The sequence below is a fragment of the Indicator indicator genome, chromosome 3, assembly GCF_027791375.1.
Source record: "Indicator indicator isolate 239-I01 chromosome 3, UM_Iind_1.1, whole genome shotgun sequence".
Classification (NCBI taxonomy): Eukaryota; Metazoa; Chordata; class Aves; order Piciformes; family Indicatoridae; genus Indicator; species Indicator indicator.
In genome coordinates this window covers 49,193,281-49,208,816 of record NC_072012.1, presented here as the reverse complement: position 1 = coordinate 49,208,816, position 15,536 = coordinate 49,193,281, and the positions used below count along the sequence as shown (strand labels likewise).

General features: G+C 45.1%; 1 protein-coding gene across 1 annotated transcript in view; it reads right to left on the bottom strand.

Moving 5' to 3' along the window:
• Positions 1–237: 237 nt before the first annotated feature.
• RAB3IP (RAB3A interacting protein) overlaps positions 238–15,536 on the bottom strand; it is a 30,711-nt gene continuing 15,412 nt past the window's right edge. Inside the window, exons 6-10 of the mRNA XM_054399590.1 lie at positions 12,384–12,512; positions 9,388–9,500; positions 2,309–2,408; positions 2,123–2,192; positions 238–320 (exon numbers count right to left, since the gene is read on the bottom strand). Of these exons, the coding sequence (XP_054255565.1) occupies positions 238–320; positions 2,123–2,192; positions 2,309–2,408; positions 9,388–9,500; positions 12,384–12,512 (495 nt within the window). The remainder of the gene's footprint in view (positions 321–2,122; positions 2,193–2,308; positions 2,409–9,387; positions 9,501–12,383; positions 12,513–15,536) is intronic.

Here is a 15,536-nt window from a genome sequence, read left to right as displayed (position 1 = left end):
GACCACATTGGTTCAACTAAGTGTTCTATGTAGGCATATACAGCAGAGGCCAGCTGAAAACAATCACAGTACTTCTTAAGTGCAATCTGCAAAAAAGGAGACAGATCTTGGACCCACTTTGTGGAAATAAATATCAAGTGATGAAAAAGGAAAACAAAATTAAAAAAAAAAGAAAGATTGAGCAATTTTGATGATGTATATTCAATGGAGTTCATGCATGAGCAACAGTAAAAAGATTTAGAGCTCTTCCTTGTAATAGCCAAGTTTTGCTAGTGACATCTCTCTTCTCAGCTGCATCACTTCCCAGAACATCTGATCCACTACAAGAAAAAAAAACAACAACGAAAGAGAGAATTGTCATCAAATATCCATTCAGAGCTTTTCACAGGCTGCCATCAGTTTAAGGGAACTTCAAAAGGAACCTAGAATATTGCATCCAGTTTTGGGCTCCCCAGTTCAGGAGGGACAGGGATCTGCTGGAGAGAGTCCAAGGGAGGGCTCCAAGGATGCTGAAGGGACTGGAGCAGTGCCTGGGAAGGAGAGGCTGAGAGCCCTGGGGCTGTTCAGTGTGGAGAGGAGAAGACTGAGAGGGGATCTGATCAATGTCTATCAATAGCTGAGGGCTGGGGGTCAGGAAGGAAGGGACAGGGACAGCCTCTGCTCACTTGGGCCCTGGGATAGGAGAGGGGGCAATGGATGGAAACTCCAGCACAGAAAGTTCCACCTGAACATGAGGAAGAACTTCTCCACTGTAAGGGCCACAGAACAGGCTGCCCAGGGGGGTTGTGGAGTCTCCCTCTCTGGAGACATTCAAAAACCACCTGGATGCATTCCTGTGTGATCTGCTTTATGGGATCCTGCTCTGGCAGGGGGGTTGGACTGGGTGAGCTTTAACCCCTGACATTGTGATTCTGAAGCAATAGCAGTAAAAAAACACCTTTCCCTTTTGAGACAGGGCTTACTCAAGCCTTTCATTTGTAACTAGAGACTGAGCCAAGAGACTTTGCCATGCCACAGCAATGCCCAAGACCGCATTTATCAGAAGTTGGCAGACAATGATTACAGGATGCTTTCCTGTTGACTTGTTTACAATTTAATAAAAAAATGTTTAAAAAGTTCTCCCTGACAGGCAGTCTGACAAAACCAGCTGCTGGGATTCTCAATGAACGCAATGAGAAGATCACAGAATCACAGAGTGTTAGAGGTCAGAAGGGATCTCCAGAGATCATCCAGTCCAACCCCCTGCCAGAGCAGCAGCACCCAGGGGAGTCCACACAGGAATGCAGCCAGGTGGGGTTGGAAAGTCTCCAGAGAAGGAGACTCCACAACCTCTCTGGGCAGCCTGCTCCAGGGCTCTCTCACCCTCACTGCAAAGAAGTTTCTCCTCATGTGGAGCTGAAACCTTCTCTGTTCAAGTTTGTCTCCATTGTTCCTTGGCTTATCGCTGTGCACCACCCAAAAGAGCCTGGCCCCCTCCACTTGACCCCCAGCCCTCAGCTCTTGAGAGACATTGATCAGATCCCCTCTCAGCCTTCTCTTCTCCACACTAAACAGCCCCAGGGCTCTCAGTCTCTCTCCACAGGGGAGATGCTCAAGTCTCCTAAGCATCCTCCTGGCTCTCCCTTGGACTCTCTCCAGCAGGTCTCTGTCTCTCTTCAACTGGGAGGCCAAAACTGGACACAGGATTGCAGCTGTGGTCTCAGCAGGGCAGAACCAAAACAACAAGTGCAAGAAGAAAAAATGGCCCAGACCCAAAGCGAAGTTGTTTTGATCTAAAACATTCCCATATTCTGTGAAAGAGACCTTTTTTTTTTTTTGGTTTAATACTGTGTGGAAAAAAATTTCCTAACTCTTCTTGTTACAGAATTTCACATAGCATTTTCTTCCTGAGCAACACAAGGGGAGTTTTAGATGGAGAGCAAAAAGTGATTGGGGCTTTATTTAGCTTTATTGGAGAGTGGAGCACGACCAAACTCCTGTAATCCACAACAATGACTACTAAATGACCCAATTCCTGCAATCACAACATTGGCTACTAACCAATAGCTTTCCTGACAAGTTTTAGGCACATGCAGCATGGAAAGTGTCTATTTACATATGTCAAAAGCAGTGTCTTACTCACCATCTTGCTGCTTCAACAGCCCTTGTTGGATGTATCGAATATAGGTAAAGAAGTTACACACAGAAGTGATCTGAATCCAGATTAAAAAAAAAAAAAAAAGGTAGTTAATGTGGTTCTATATAGTGGTATGAGGAGTAGGGGGAGAAATAACTGCTCCTCCCCATGAAATCACAGTAAATTACTTACCCTGTAACGACAGAAAGGAGAGATGTAGTAATAGCTGCTGGAATCTCCGAGTTTGATTCTGTGCTTGCACGACTTGCTCTGCCCACTGAGAGCACACTTCCTACAAAACACCAAGTTGGCAACATTTCATAAACAAATCTGACACTACCAACTCAACACCTGCATGTGTTTGAAGGTGCCAATGTCATTGCTTCCTATCACAGAATCACAGAATTGTCAGGGTTGGAAGGGACCTCAAGGATCATCCAGTTCCAACTCCCCTGCCATGGGCAGGGACACCTCACACTACAGCAGGTTGCTCACAGCCACATCCAGCCTGGCTGCAAAAACCTCCAGGGATGAGGCTTCCACCACCTCCCTGGGCAACCTGTGCCAGTGTCTCACCACCCTTATGGTGTAAAACTTCTTCCTAACATCCAACATGAATCTCCCCATTCCTACTTTTGCTCCATTTTCCCCAGTCCTATCACTCCCTGACACCCTCTAAAGTCCCTCCCCAGCTTTCTTGGAGCCCCCTTCAGCCACAAGAAGGTCTACTCAGAGCCTTCTCTTCTCCAGACTGAACATCCCCAACTCTCTCAGCCTGTCCTCACAGGAGAGGAGCTCCAGCCCTCTGCTCATCCTCGTGGTGCTTCTCTGGACACAGACTCCCAAGGCTCTGCCTTCACTTTGCAAACTGCAATGGTTGCAGTGGGTTCTCAATTGCTTTAGTTGCACAAGGACTAATTTTCTTCCAATACTGATGCACTGTGCTGCAGCTCTGAGTTTTAAAACTTCCTTCAGCTCTGGCTACATACTACCACCTGCACTCCTCAACAGCTCTGAACAGGGGGATTTCTTCAACTCACACTTCACATTTGAAGCTAACATTGCTTACTGTTATTAGGTGATGCCAACACTTCAATAGCTTTAAAAAGGAACTGCTTGATGTTGCATTTCAGCATAAAAAAAAATACCAGCCCTCAGGAACAGCAGTCAGCTTTCAGATGTGTTCTAAGGCCAGCTTTGCATTTATACCAAATTTGAAATCATATTATTTCTTAATTAGAGTATGAAGTAATTTGGGATAAAACAAGCTGTCTAGCAGTAATTCTTCCTGTTACTGGCACAAAAAAAAAAATTATTGGTTTAATCATTTTATTTATCATCACTTTTTTGGGACAGTAACAGGAAGAATTTTTCTCTTCTGGTGTATTGGGAAAGTCTGATGAGGAGAGGCTGAGGGAGCTGGGGATGTTCAGCCTGAGGAAGAGGAGACTTAGAGGGGACCTTATCAGTCTCTACAACTACTTAAAAGGAAGTTGTAGCCAGGTGGGGGTCAGGGTCCTCTCCCCAGCAACTTGGGACAGGACAAGAGGGCATGGCCTGAAGCTGAGCCAGGGGAGGGTTAGGTTGGATGTTAGGAAGCACTTCCTGCTGGAAAGGGTGATTAGAGACTGGGATGGACTGCCCAGGGAGGTGGTGGAGTCACCATGACTGGAGATGTTTAAGAAAAGCTTGGCTGTGGCACTTGGTGGCATGGTTTAGCTGATGTGGTGGTGTTAGGTCATAGGCTGGACTTGAAGATCTCAGAGGTCTGTTCCAGCCTCAATAACTCAGTGATTCTGTGATTGCAAGAATGTTACATTCAGCAACAAGGGAAGGTCAACAGGCACCAGGAAAAGAATTTTTTTAAAGTTTCCTTCAACCCTCTTTAGCAAAAGGTGCAGAGTGGGCCCAAGTGCAGAGGAGGGCAAGGAAGCTGGGAAGGGCCTGGAGAAGTGTTAGTGAGAAAGAGAAGCCTGAGGGGAGACCTCGTGGCTCTCTACAACTCTCTGAAAGGAGGTTGTGGAGAGGTTGGTGCTGGTCTCTTCTCCCAGGTCATTAGTGCTAGAAGAAGAGGGAATGGCCTCAAGCTGCCACTGGGTAGCTTTAGACTGGACAGTAGGAAACATTTTTTGAGGGCAAGAGTGGTGAGGGACTGGAATGTGCTGGGCAGGGAGGTGGTGGAGTGCCCAAGCCTGGCTGTGGTGCTTGGGGCTGTGGTTTAGGGGTGAGCCTTGTAGAGTAGGGCTCTGGGTTGGCCTTGGTGATCCCGAGGGGCTTTTCCAACCTGAATGTTTCTGTGATTACTACAATGTTAAGACATGTAAATAAAGCAGGGTTCTGAATATATTTGGAATCTGGGTTGCAGCACCTCAGATGAGCTGGGTTGTCATGGCATCCCCTGCTTCATTGACTGGAGGGGCTGCTACCTTCCAGTTCAGGAAGTGAGGGAGCCTGAGGATGAGCAGCCTTTCAGAAGCAAAGCAAAAATTACTGAGCCTCTGTGGGTCTAACCAGTGGCTCTGAGGTGCTTTTCAATAGCCCACAGCTGGCTCACAGAATTATGTAAGACAGGAGGAAATGGAAGAGTGGAGATGATTCTCCGCAACAATTTATGAGAACAACAGCACTGATCCATGAAACCCCAGGGTAGCTGAAGCAAGCTGCTCACTATTTCAATCAAGCTTTTGTGAGAAGACAGAGTTTCAGCCCTAGCAAAGTAAAGCTCTTTTTTTCCCTTCTAGTTGTGGCCATAAAATTACCTTCTCTAGGTTATCTTCCATCACAGCAGGAGAAATGCTGCCCTGACAGCTCCTACTAATGAGTCTGTTGTGCACCACTCAGCACACACACAGCACAGCACTATGCTCCCCTGGGGGACAATTATCCCTATCCTGTGGGGAACATCCAGCTGCCTTCCCTTAAGACACCACTTACTACACACCATCACAGGCACCATTCAATAGCTCCTGGGTATCAAGAGCCTTTCTTCACTATTGTAACAGCTCTCCCCCCTCTGTTGTGCTGTTGGGCCTTTGCCTGCTATTTTAGCAATCCATCCCCCCCTATCCCTCAGGCAATTGTACAACAAAATCACAGAATTGTCATCATGCTTGGAAGGGGCCTCAAGGCTCATCCAGTTCCAACCCCCCTGCCCCAAGCAGGGACACCTCACACTACAGCAGGTTGCTCACAGCCACATCCAGCCTGGCCTTCAAAACCTCCAGGGATGAGGCTTCCACCACCTCCTGGGCAACCTGTGCCAGTGTCTCACTACCCTCATGGGGAAGAATTTCTTCCTAACATCCAATCTGAATCTACCCACTTCTAGTTTTCTCCGTTCCCCCCAGTCCTATCACTCCCTGACATCCTAAGAAGTCCCTCCCCAGCTTTCTTGGAGCCCCCTTCAGATACTGGAAGGCCACAAGAAGGTCTCCTCTCCAGACTGAACAACTCCAACTTTCTCAAATCTGTCTTCATACAAAAAGAGCTCCAGCCCTCATCAAAATAATCCCTTTAAAAACATTACCCTAGTTTCCAGTATTCATAGAATAGTAGAATCAGTCAGAGTTGGAAGGGACCTCAAGGATCAGCCAGTTCCAACCCCCCTGCCCCAAGCAGGGACACCTCACACTACATCAGGTTGCTCACAGCCACATCCAGCCTGGCCTTAAACACCTCCAGGGATAGGGCCTCAACCACCTCCCTGGGTAACTCATGTCTACATGATATCACCTATTGAAGAACATTGTTTCAGTAAGAACAGTGCTCAGCACCCTCTAAAAATAAAAATGTGAAAAAACAATAAATGTGAAGCTGCTGCTGTGATTGAGTGCAAACTGAAGCACCTGTTTCCCTCTCACTGCCAGTAGTCATACGTAAAGCAAAGCACATTTGCTGTCAAATTAAGACTTGAATACTGCTTACTCTTGACCTATTACTTATCTGGAAGCAATACCACAGAAGTTTTTGTTGCTACATGGCAGTGGGAAAAGGGAGACTTGGCCTTTTGATATGTTTAAAGTAACTACACTACCTATAGAATATTGTGTCCAGTTCTAGGCTCCCCAGTTCAAGAGGGACAGGGATCTGCTGGAGAGAGTCCAAGGGAGGGCTCCAAGGATGCTGAAGGGACTGGAGCACTGCCTGGGGAGGAGAGGCTGAGAGCCCTGGGGCTGTTTAGTGTGGAGAGAAGACTGAGAAGGGATCTGATCAATGTCTATCAATAGCTGAGGGCTGGGGGTCAGGAAGGAAGGGACAGGGACAGCCTCTGCCCTGGGATAGGACAAGGGGCAATGGATAGAAACTCCAGCACAGGAGGTTCCACCTCAACATGAAGAGGAACTTCTCCACTGTGAGGGTCCCAGAGCACTGGAACAGGCTGCCCAGAGAGGTTGTGGAGTCTCCTTCTCTGGAGCCTTTCCAGCCCTGTCTGGATGTGTTCCTGTGTGCCCTGTGCTGGATTCTCTGGTCCTGCTCTGGCAGGGGAGTTGGACTTGATGATCTCCAGAAGTCCCTTCCATCCCCTAACATCCTGGGATCCTGTGATTTGTGCATTGTCATCTCAAAAGATTAATCTATACCTAACCAACTATTTAAGGATTATACCAGTTCCAATGAAAAATTTGTCTTCCACTGCAGAAAATGCTTTTAAAAACTCAATGAAACTTCCAAATGATACAATGGAATCTACAGGGTTTGAGTAAACATTTCATCAGGTCAAAGACGTAGTGAAGCTGTTTGAACAACAAGGATTTTAAAGAGCAGTTGGAGAACTGATTTCTTTCAGCAGCTCCTGGCTGTCCAGATTCCCTACAGCATTCATGGAATGCAGCTCACAGTGGTGTGTCTTAGCCTTGAAATCAACATCTATTGAGTGGCTCCATTATTGCTGATGGCCTCTTTTGATGTGGGGCTGTTACAGTTCAGAAAAGTGTGTTTTCTGATGACATGAATAAGTTGAGGAATATGTGAAGGCCTGAATTTTGTAGATAAAATTGTCATTTTATATTAAAAAAAGAAATTGATGTATGTAAAATAATAAGAACTGGAAACCAACAGGCATTAGAAAAAAAAGAAAAAGTCTTAAGAGGCAGATGAAAACATTTTGATGAGCTTTTTCCAGAAAATCCATCTCTGTCAAAAGAAATTTACAGAGACAACTAACAACTTGTGCAGAAGATCACCAGCAGAAGAGTCCAGGCTCTTTCAAGAGCTGGAAGGCTCCAGATTAACACTGACCTTTCTTGCTTATCCCTGACACACACTAAAGCACACTACAGATCCCCTCCATCTCCACAGCCATCAAAGTCCCCATGCCTCAGCCAAGTCCTTCCCATCTAACCTTAATGTTTGTATCAGTACCTGACAAAAAGTCTTGCTTCAGATTCCTCCAGGACCATTCCAAAATGTCACAGCATCACAGAAACATTCAGGTTGGAAAAGCCCCTCAGCAGCACCAAGGCCAACCCACAACCCTACTCTACAAGGCTCACCCCTAAACCACAGCCCCAAGCACCACAGCCAAACCACCTTCAAACACAGCCAGGCTTGGGCACTCCACCACCTCCCTGCCCACCACATTCCAGACCCTGACCACTCTTGCCCTGAAAAAAGGTTTCCTAATGTCCAGTCTAAAGCTACCCAGTGGCAGCTTGAGGCCATTCCCTCTTCTTCTGTCACTAATGACCTGGGAGAAGAGACCAGCACCAACCTCTCCACAACCTCCTTTCAGGGAGTTGTAGAGAGCCAGGAGGTCTCCCCTCAGCCTCCTCTCTTTCACACTAACCATCCCCAGCTCCTTCAGTCTCTCCTCATCAGATTTCTTCTCCAGGCCCTTCCCAGCTTCCTTGCCCTCCTCTGCACTGGCTCCAGCACCTCCACATCTCTCTTGGATTGAGGTGCCCCAAACTGGACACAACACTCCAGGTGTGGCCTCCCCAGAGCTGAGTCCCAGGGGACAATCCCCTCCCTGGTCCTGCTGGACACAGCATTGCTGATCCCAGCCAGGATGCCTTTGGCTTTCTTGGCCACCTGGGCACACTGCTTATTGTCTGCAATAACCTTTCTGTCTCTCAAGCACACTTCCTGCTTCAGACTCAAATTTGCCTTCCCCTTCCTCCCTGCTTCATTACATTCCTCCTGCTCAAGTTCAGAGGATTTACTCTATGCATCTCCTCTCAATTCAGCTACCTTTGTCAGTGTGCTATTATGTTCTTAAGTTCTTATGCCACAAAATCTAGACCACAGGCACACAGGATGTTAGGGGTTGGAAGGGACCCAAATAGATCATCCAGTCCAACCTCCTGCCAGAGCAGGACCAGAGAATCCAGCACAGGGCACACAGGAACACATCCAGACAGGGCTGGAAAGGCCCCAGAGAAGGAGACTCCACAACCTCTCTGGGCAGCCTGTTCCAGTGCTCTGGGACCCTCCCAGTAAAGAAGTTCCTCCTCATGTTCAGGTGGAACCTCCTGTGCTGCAGCTTACATCCATTACTCCTTGTCCTATCAGAAGGAGCAAGTGAGCAGAAGCTGTCCCCTCCCTCCTGACCCCCAGCCATCAGATATTTATAAACATTTATTGAATCCCCTCTAAGTCTTCTCTTCTCCAAACTAAACAGCCCCAGGTCCCTCAGCCTCTCCAGTCCCCTAAGCATCCTTGTAGCCCTCCACTGGACCTTCTCCAGCAGGTCCCTGTCCCTCCTAAATTGGGGAGCAGTACTCAAGATGAGGTCTCACCAGGGCAGAGTAGAGGGGGAGGAGAACCTCCCAAAGAGAGGAGTCCCTTACTAGTCCAATGACCTGCACTAGATCCTATGGTCCTGCTCTGGCAGGGGGGTTGGACTCCATCTCCAGAGGTCCCTTCCAACCCCTAACATCCTGTAAGATTCTGTGAATACTAAGCCTGTATGCCTTCAATACCTATTTCTGTCATGATGCTTTCCCTAGTTCAAAAGTACCTGTTTTTTAAGCATCAGGATGGTCTTCTCCAAGGAAGTGAATGTTACTTTTGTGGTCAGTGTATCCTAAGTGAAGTGAACAGCTCTCTCTTAGAGGTTTGTTCTCTTTTACTCCTTTTTTCTAAGGCTTAAATTTATTTGTTGCTTACTTGCCCCATAAAAATCTTGCAACAGCAGCCTTGAAACCTTAAGCCTTCAGGCAATAAAACTGAAAATACACACATTTGACTGACATGATGAGCTGAGGGCATTTTGCTCAACCCAAGAGCTGATGAGTCAAGATTCCCCCTTCTGCCTGTTAAGCTCAACATACTTTGGTCCTCCACATTCGACTGCAGAAGCTTTCACAAATCGAACAGGTTGCAAGCCAACAGGTTCAATGCTCAGAGTGTTGTTTTCAACAGCTTCCAGAACAGCTGAGGCCAACTGCATGAGAAATTTAGAAAGCAGTTAAAAACAGCTCTGTGTTACCCCTTGCCTCAAAGCAGTGACAGATTTCTTCCTCTGTAAATTCAGGAACACTGAAAAAAAAAAAAAAAGAAATTTAAAGAAAAAAATAATAATCCACTCACCAAACAGAAACTCCAATTCCAAGTGAGATTTTGCCTTTGTTGTGAGCAAGAGGTCCCATTTCCAGGCTCCTGCTTAAATTCTGCCCTCCAAATAACCCTGCCTTCCCTGAGGCAGAAGAGCTGCCTTTACAGCTGGGAATGCAGTCAAGCATGTTTAAAAAGCTAACTGTATCTTCAGTCACTCCTCAGAAGCCCAAACAACACACTCATACATTTGTGCAGGCAGTGTTCTTGGCACAGACTGAACACAGCACACGTTTCCTTTAGTTTAAAGAAAAAAAAAAAAAAAAAAAAACTTGCTCTGATTTTCTTACAGCCTGTGGAAACACAAAATGAGGCGGCAAACTCTCTTGGAAAAAGATCACTGGTTTTCAGCTGCAGACAGCTTCGGAATCATGGAATCAGAAGGTGTTCTTGAAGACAGAAATGCATTCAAGCAAGTCAGTCCGAACAAAACAGAGAAAAGCCAACATATAGAGAAGCCAAAGTACATAGAAAGGCCCAGCTGCAACTTTCAAGTGCTAATTAAAACCCCATCTCCAGGAAGCAAAGTGCAACTTTCCTCAGGCCTTTTCTGCTAGTCCTTTATGAACACACAATCACAAGGCACCAGAAACATGCTCAAGTTTTGCTTGGCTGGACTCAACACTTGCCCCAGACGACTGTTTAAATATGGACAAGTAAAAGCCATGAGTTGATTTACAAGAAAGTGGTGTAATTTATGTGGCTAGTAAAGTACTTCTGTGCCCAGGCTCCTTCCTACTGAGCAATAAATACATTTTTCTATTGTCTGTTTTCTATTCTCCTTCTTTGCCACCCCCCAAGAGCAAAATAAAACATTACACACATCCACAAGAGGCTACTGAGACTGAATGCAAGACTTCACCCATTCATAGAGCTGCATTTCCAGTGGTTCAAAACCACAATGCCTGTGCAGTTTGTTTGGTTTAGCTGCACATTAGTTCATTGCTCTTCAAGTGAAAACAGAAATTGGTCACCATGCACAGCAGCTAGAAAGAATAACTGATCACAACTGACAGGTCCTGGAAGCCTCACTCTTTCCTTTGGAGGAAATACAAATCTACAGTAATTATATCAGCACTGAAGCAGAGGGGAGGGGAAAAAAAAAAACACACCACCAAAAATTAAGTTGCTGGGAAACATAGCAGGATGGCCTACTTATACACACTGCAGAAACAATTTCATTTCCATAGTAACCAAAGTTTTTAGTGGGAGAGGTTGATATGATGCTGTGTAGCAATCATAATGAACTGGTATGCAATGAGCTAAAAGACTGATGGTCAGCAAGTAACAGCAGGTGGAAAAGCATAGGGGGAAAAAAGGTAAAATCCCATGAAAACAGTGGATAAATGTTATGAAGAAAATAGAGAATCTTCCATGTGAAGTATTTAATTCTATTAGGGGAGGGGAATGTATTCTCATTTGAATAGAGATCTAATAATATGGTCCCTTTCCCCTAGGGACTGATATCACAACTGCAACCTGTAAAATGCATCTGAAGAACAAAAAGTTGAGCAAAGCAGTTGAAGCCAGAATCATCTGGACATTATTCCCAGGATAGGTAAAACACCAGCCTTTCCTTGGACTTCATTTCATCTAAGACTTTATTCCCAAACACAAAATCCCCAAGTGGCTAACTCTTGTAATCAAAGAAAGCATTCAGACTGTGCTTGCAGCCTGCCCTGATTGACAGGAGAGGAAAACAGTCCATAAAATTAAATAGATTGGTCTCTACTGCCCCCTGTATAAACAAGAGGCTGTGACACCACAGCACTATTCCTAGCCTGGAAATATTGGGGGGGGGAAGAAAAAAACCTCACACAAACCATTCCTACAGACATCAAACTCTGCCAGACAGCAGTAACATCCAAAGGAGGAGACCTGGAAAGGCCACATCTGGAACAACAAAAAAAGAAGAAGGGGAAAAGGGGGCAAGGGAGAGGGCAAGGGGGGGCAAGAGAAAAAAGAGAGGGGAGAGGGGAGCGGGGAGAGGGGTGAGAAAAAAGAAAAAAAGAAAAAAAGAAAAAAGAAAAAAAAGAAAAAAAGAAAAAAAAAGAAAAAAGAAAAAAAAAGAAAAAAGAAAAAAAAAGAAAAAAGAAAAAAAAAGAAAAAAGAAAAAAAAAGAAAAAAAGAAAAAAGAAAAAAAAGAAAAAAAGAAAAAAGAAAAAAAAGAAAAAAGAAAAAAAGAAAAAAGAAAAAAAGAAAAAAGAAAAAAGAAAAAAAGAAAAAAAAAAAGAAAAAAAGAAAAAAAAAAGAAAAAAAAAAGAAAAAAAGAAAAAAAGAAAAAAGAAAAAAAGAAAAAAAGAAAAAAGAAAAAAGAAAAAAAGAAAAAGAAAAAAAGAAAAAAAGAAAAAAGAAAAAAAGAAAAAAAGAAAAAAGAAAAAAGAAAAAAGAAAAAAGAAAAAAGAAAAAAGAAAAAAGAAAAAGAAAAAAAAGAAAAAAGAAAAAAAAGAAAAAAGAAAAAAAAGGAAATAATTTCAGCACTGAAAAAAGAGAAAAGAAAAAAGAAGAAAAAAAAAAGAAAAAAGAAAAGAAATAATTTCAACACTCCAGATACTTCAGTACTTCATTGTAACCTGCTGCAGTCCAAGGAAACAAACGGTGAAAGTTCATGCACAAATATTTTAACACAGGCTTAATGTCAAATAGTTCATTAGCTTAACGTCAGATAGTCAAGGGGAAGTGTCTGAGGCCCCATGTAGTCTGCTTCCATTACCTCACTTTTGGAGAAGGTTAAACATGGAAAAATGTCTTCCCGATAAATTTTGTCCAAGAAAGGGCAGGTTCTGTCCATAGTAGGCTCATCCTTCCAAGACCTGAATTCATTGTACAAAGACAGATCAGCCTGGAACACAAAGATTCACATATTTAGTGCTGCCACTCCCACACTGGCATCTACCATTTGCAAATACCTACAGGCACGCAAGGAGCATTCAAACTGCACTGGCACAGACGTGCTGTGTCCTAGAATGGGCTGGAAGGGACCTCCAAAGCTCATCCAGTCCAATCTCCCTGCAGTCAGCAGGGACATCCCCAACTAGATCAGCCCAGAACCTTGTCCAGCCTCCCTTTGAATATCTCCAGGAATGGGGCCTCAACTACCTCCCTGGGCAACCTGTTCCACTGTTCCACCACTCTCACAGTAAAGAACTTGTTCCTAACATCCAATCTAAATCTGCTCTGCTCTAGTCTGAAGCCATTGTCCCTTGTCCTGTTCCTGCAGGCCTTTGCAAACAGTCTCTCTGCAGCCTTCTTGCAGCTCCCTTCAGGCACTAGCAGGCTGCTATTAGGTCTCCCCAGAGCCTCCTCTAGGCTGAACACCCCCAGCTCTCTCCGCCTGGCCTCATAGCAGAGCTGCTCCAACCCCCTAAGCATTCTCATGGCCCTCCTCTGGACCCTCTCCACCAGCTCCATGTCCTTCCTATATTGAGAGCTCCAGAGCTGGATGCAGCACTCCAGGTGAGGTCTGACCAGAGCAGAGCAAAGTGGCAGAATCACCTCTCTGGCTCTGCTGGCCACACATCTTTGGATGCAGCCCAGGCTGGGATTTGCCTTCTGTGCTGCAAGCTCACACTGCCTGCTCCTGGCCAGCTTCTCATCCATCAGCACCCCCAAGGCCTTTTCCTCAGGGCTGCTTTCTATCCCCTCCTCCCCCAGCCTGTACTGACAGTGAGGATTGTTCCTGCCCAGATGTAGAACCCTGCACTTGCTCTTATTGAACCTCATGAGGTTCACCTGGACACCACCTCTCCATCCCTCTGGATGCCATCCTGTCCCTCTGGTGTATCAACAGCACCTCTCAGCTTGGTGTCATCTGCACACTTGCTGATAGAGCATTCAATTATAGTTGAGATCATAAAAGAGGGGAAAGAACATGTGCTAAAAATTAACATACTTGATTACTAAAAATATCAGTACACTGCTCTGAACCAACCTCTTTCAGCCTTTTGTTCTTTTATCCCTTCTCTGAGCTGCCAGCACTTTGCTATTCCTTTAACATAAATATTTTTGGGAGCTCTTTTGTCATTTCTGTTGCCCTTTGAATCTACCAAAACAAAAACAAATTAGACTGGCAAATTTGTTTTCCATTAGAGCTACTTGCCTTACACTCAGGTGCAATCAGGAGCAACCATCTTAATTAAGCTAGTCCATCAATGTGCAGGTTGCTAAGCCACCAACTTCACTGTACAGATGAAATTCAATAGGTGTAACTTGCTCCCCTAAAGGAGGGTTTCTCGTATCTTAAAACTCATCTCAGGCCTGGCTTGAAAATTAATACAATCAAGAGACACCAAGCAGGAAAAAAAAAAAAAAAAAAAGTCATTTTTGATTTCTACTCTGATTCTAAAAAATAAACTTGGCTACTTTCTAGATTTTAACTCAACAGCACAAAGGGCAATGGTGGAAGTTGAGGCATAGGAAGTTCCATGGAAACAGGAGAAAGAATTATTTCCCTGTGAGGGTGACAGAACACTGGAACAGGCTGCCCAGGGGGGTTGTGGAGTCTCCCTCTCTGGAGATATTCCAGACCTGCCTGGATGTGTTCCTGTGTGATCTGCTCTAGGTGATCCTGCTCTGGATGGACTGGATGAGCTTTGGAGGTCCCTTCAAACTCCTAATATTCTGTGATTCCCCAAGCCTGCAATTTATAAGGAAGCTGCCTTGACAAACCTGCTCAGTGAATATAGCTTGATGCTCTTCCTTTCCAAGCTACACTGTTCCCTGAGTATCTCCTCCCAGCCTTTACTTGCACTTTCACTAGACCAAAGCAATCCCTGCAATTAAATATACAGCCAACTGCAATAATAATAACTCTAGTTACACTTTTCATTTACAGCAAAATACAACAGAGAAATATTTCAGCTCTTTAAACATTGATGCATTACATTTACAGAGTAGATGCTACCTGCCTGCCTCAGAGCCAGGTAGCTACTCAGCTTGCCTAAATCCTGTTAATACCTGAATTAGAAAAGTCCACTTACCCTGAAGACTACTCCCCTATGCTAGAATTACTTCTCTGGGATGCTTGCACCCTTCTGGCTCCACTACAGTTTAGGGTAGACAGAGGGCCACTCTAACTCTGTCTGCATTCCACAAGGAAACTTGTGAGTTGAGATTTATTTGCACTCAGCTCCATCCAGCATCTCAAAATCCAAAGCTCTGGTAGGCTCTCCGTAAGGGTCCAAAGCTATACTGCATGTACCCTGAGCAAGGGCAGGCTCAGCCCCCGTTTGGAAGCAGAGTCACTCACAATCAGAAGAACAAGGGGCAATGGATGGAAACTCCAGCACAGGAGGTTCCACCTCAACATGAGGAGGAACTTCTTCGCTGTAAGGGTTCCAGAGCACTGGAACAGGCTGCCCAGAGAGGTTGTGGAGTCTCCTTCTCTGGAGCCTTTCCAGCCCTGTCTGGATGTGTTCCTGTGTGTCCTGTGCTGGATTCTCTGGTCTTGCTCTGGCAGGAGAGGGTGCACTCAACGATCTCCTGAGGTCCCTTCCAACCCCTGACATCCTGTGATCAGATGCAAAGAGTAACTTAACTCTGTGGCAAGAACATTTAGCAAGAAGGGGACAGAACTAAGACAGGATTTCAGACCCAGCTCCCAGAAATGCAAAAACATTTACCTTAGACCAACAATGAACAAAAGCAGTGAGCAAATCCACACAGCACAGAACAATGAAAGCAGTAGGGGAGACACATCACATCAATATCCTAACCACCATGCCAGGGGCAGACTTGCTTTCCTCATCCCCTGTCACACTCCATTAAATACTCCTGGCTCAGAAGAGCCAGAAAGACTTAAGTTCCACTGGGTGGAAAAAAAAAAAAAAAAAAAAAATCTGTGTTTCTTACTGATTCCCTGGGCTGT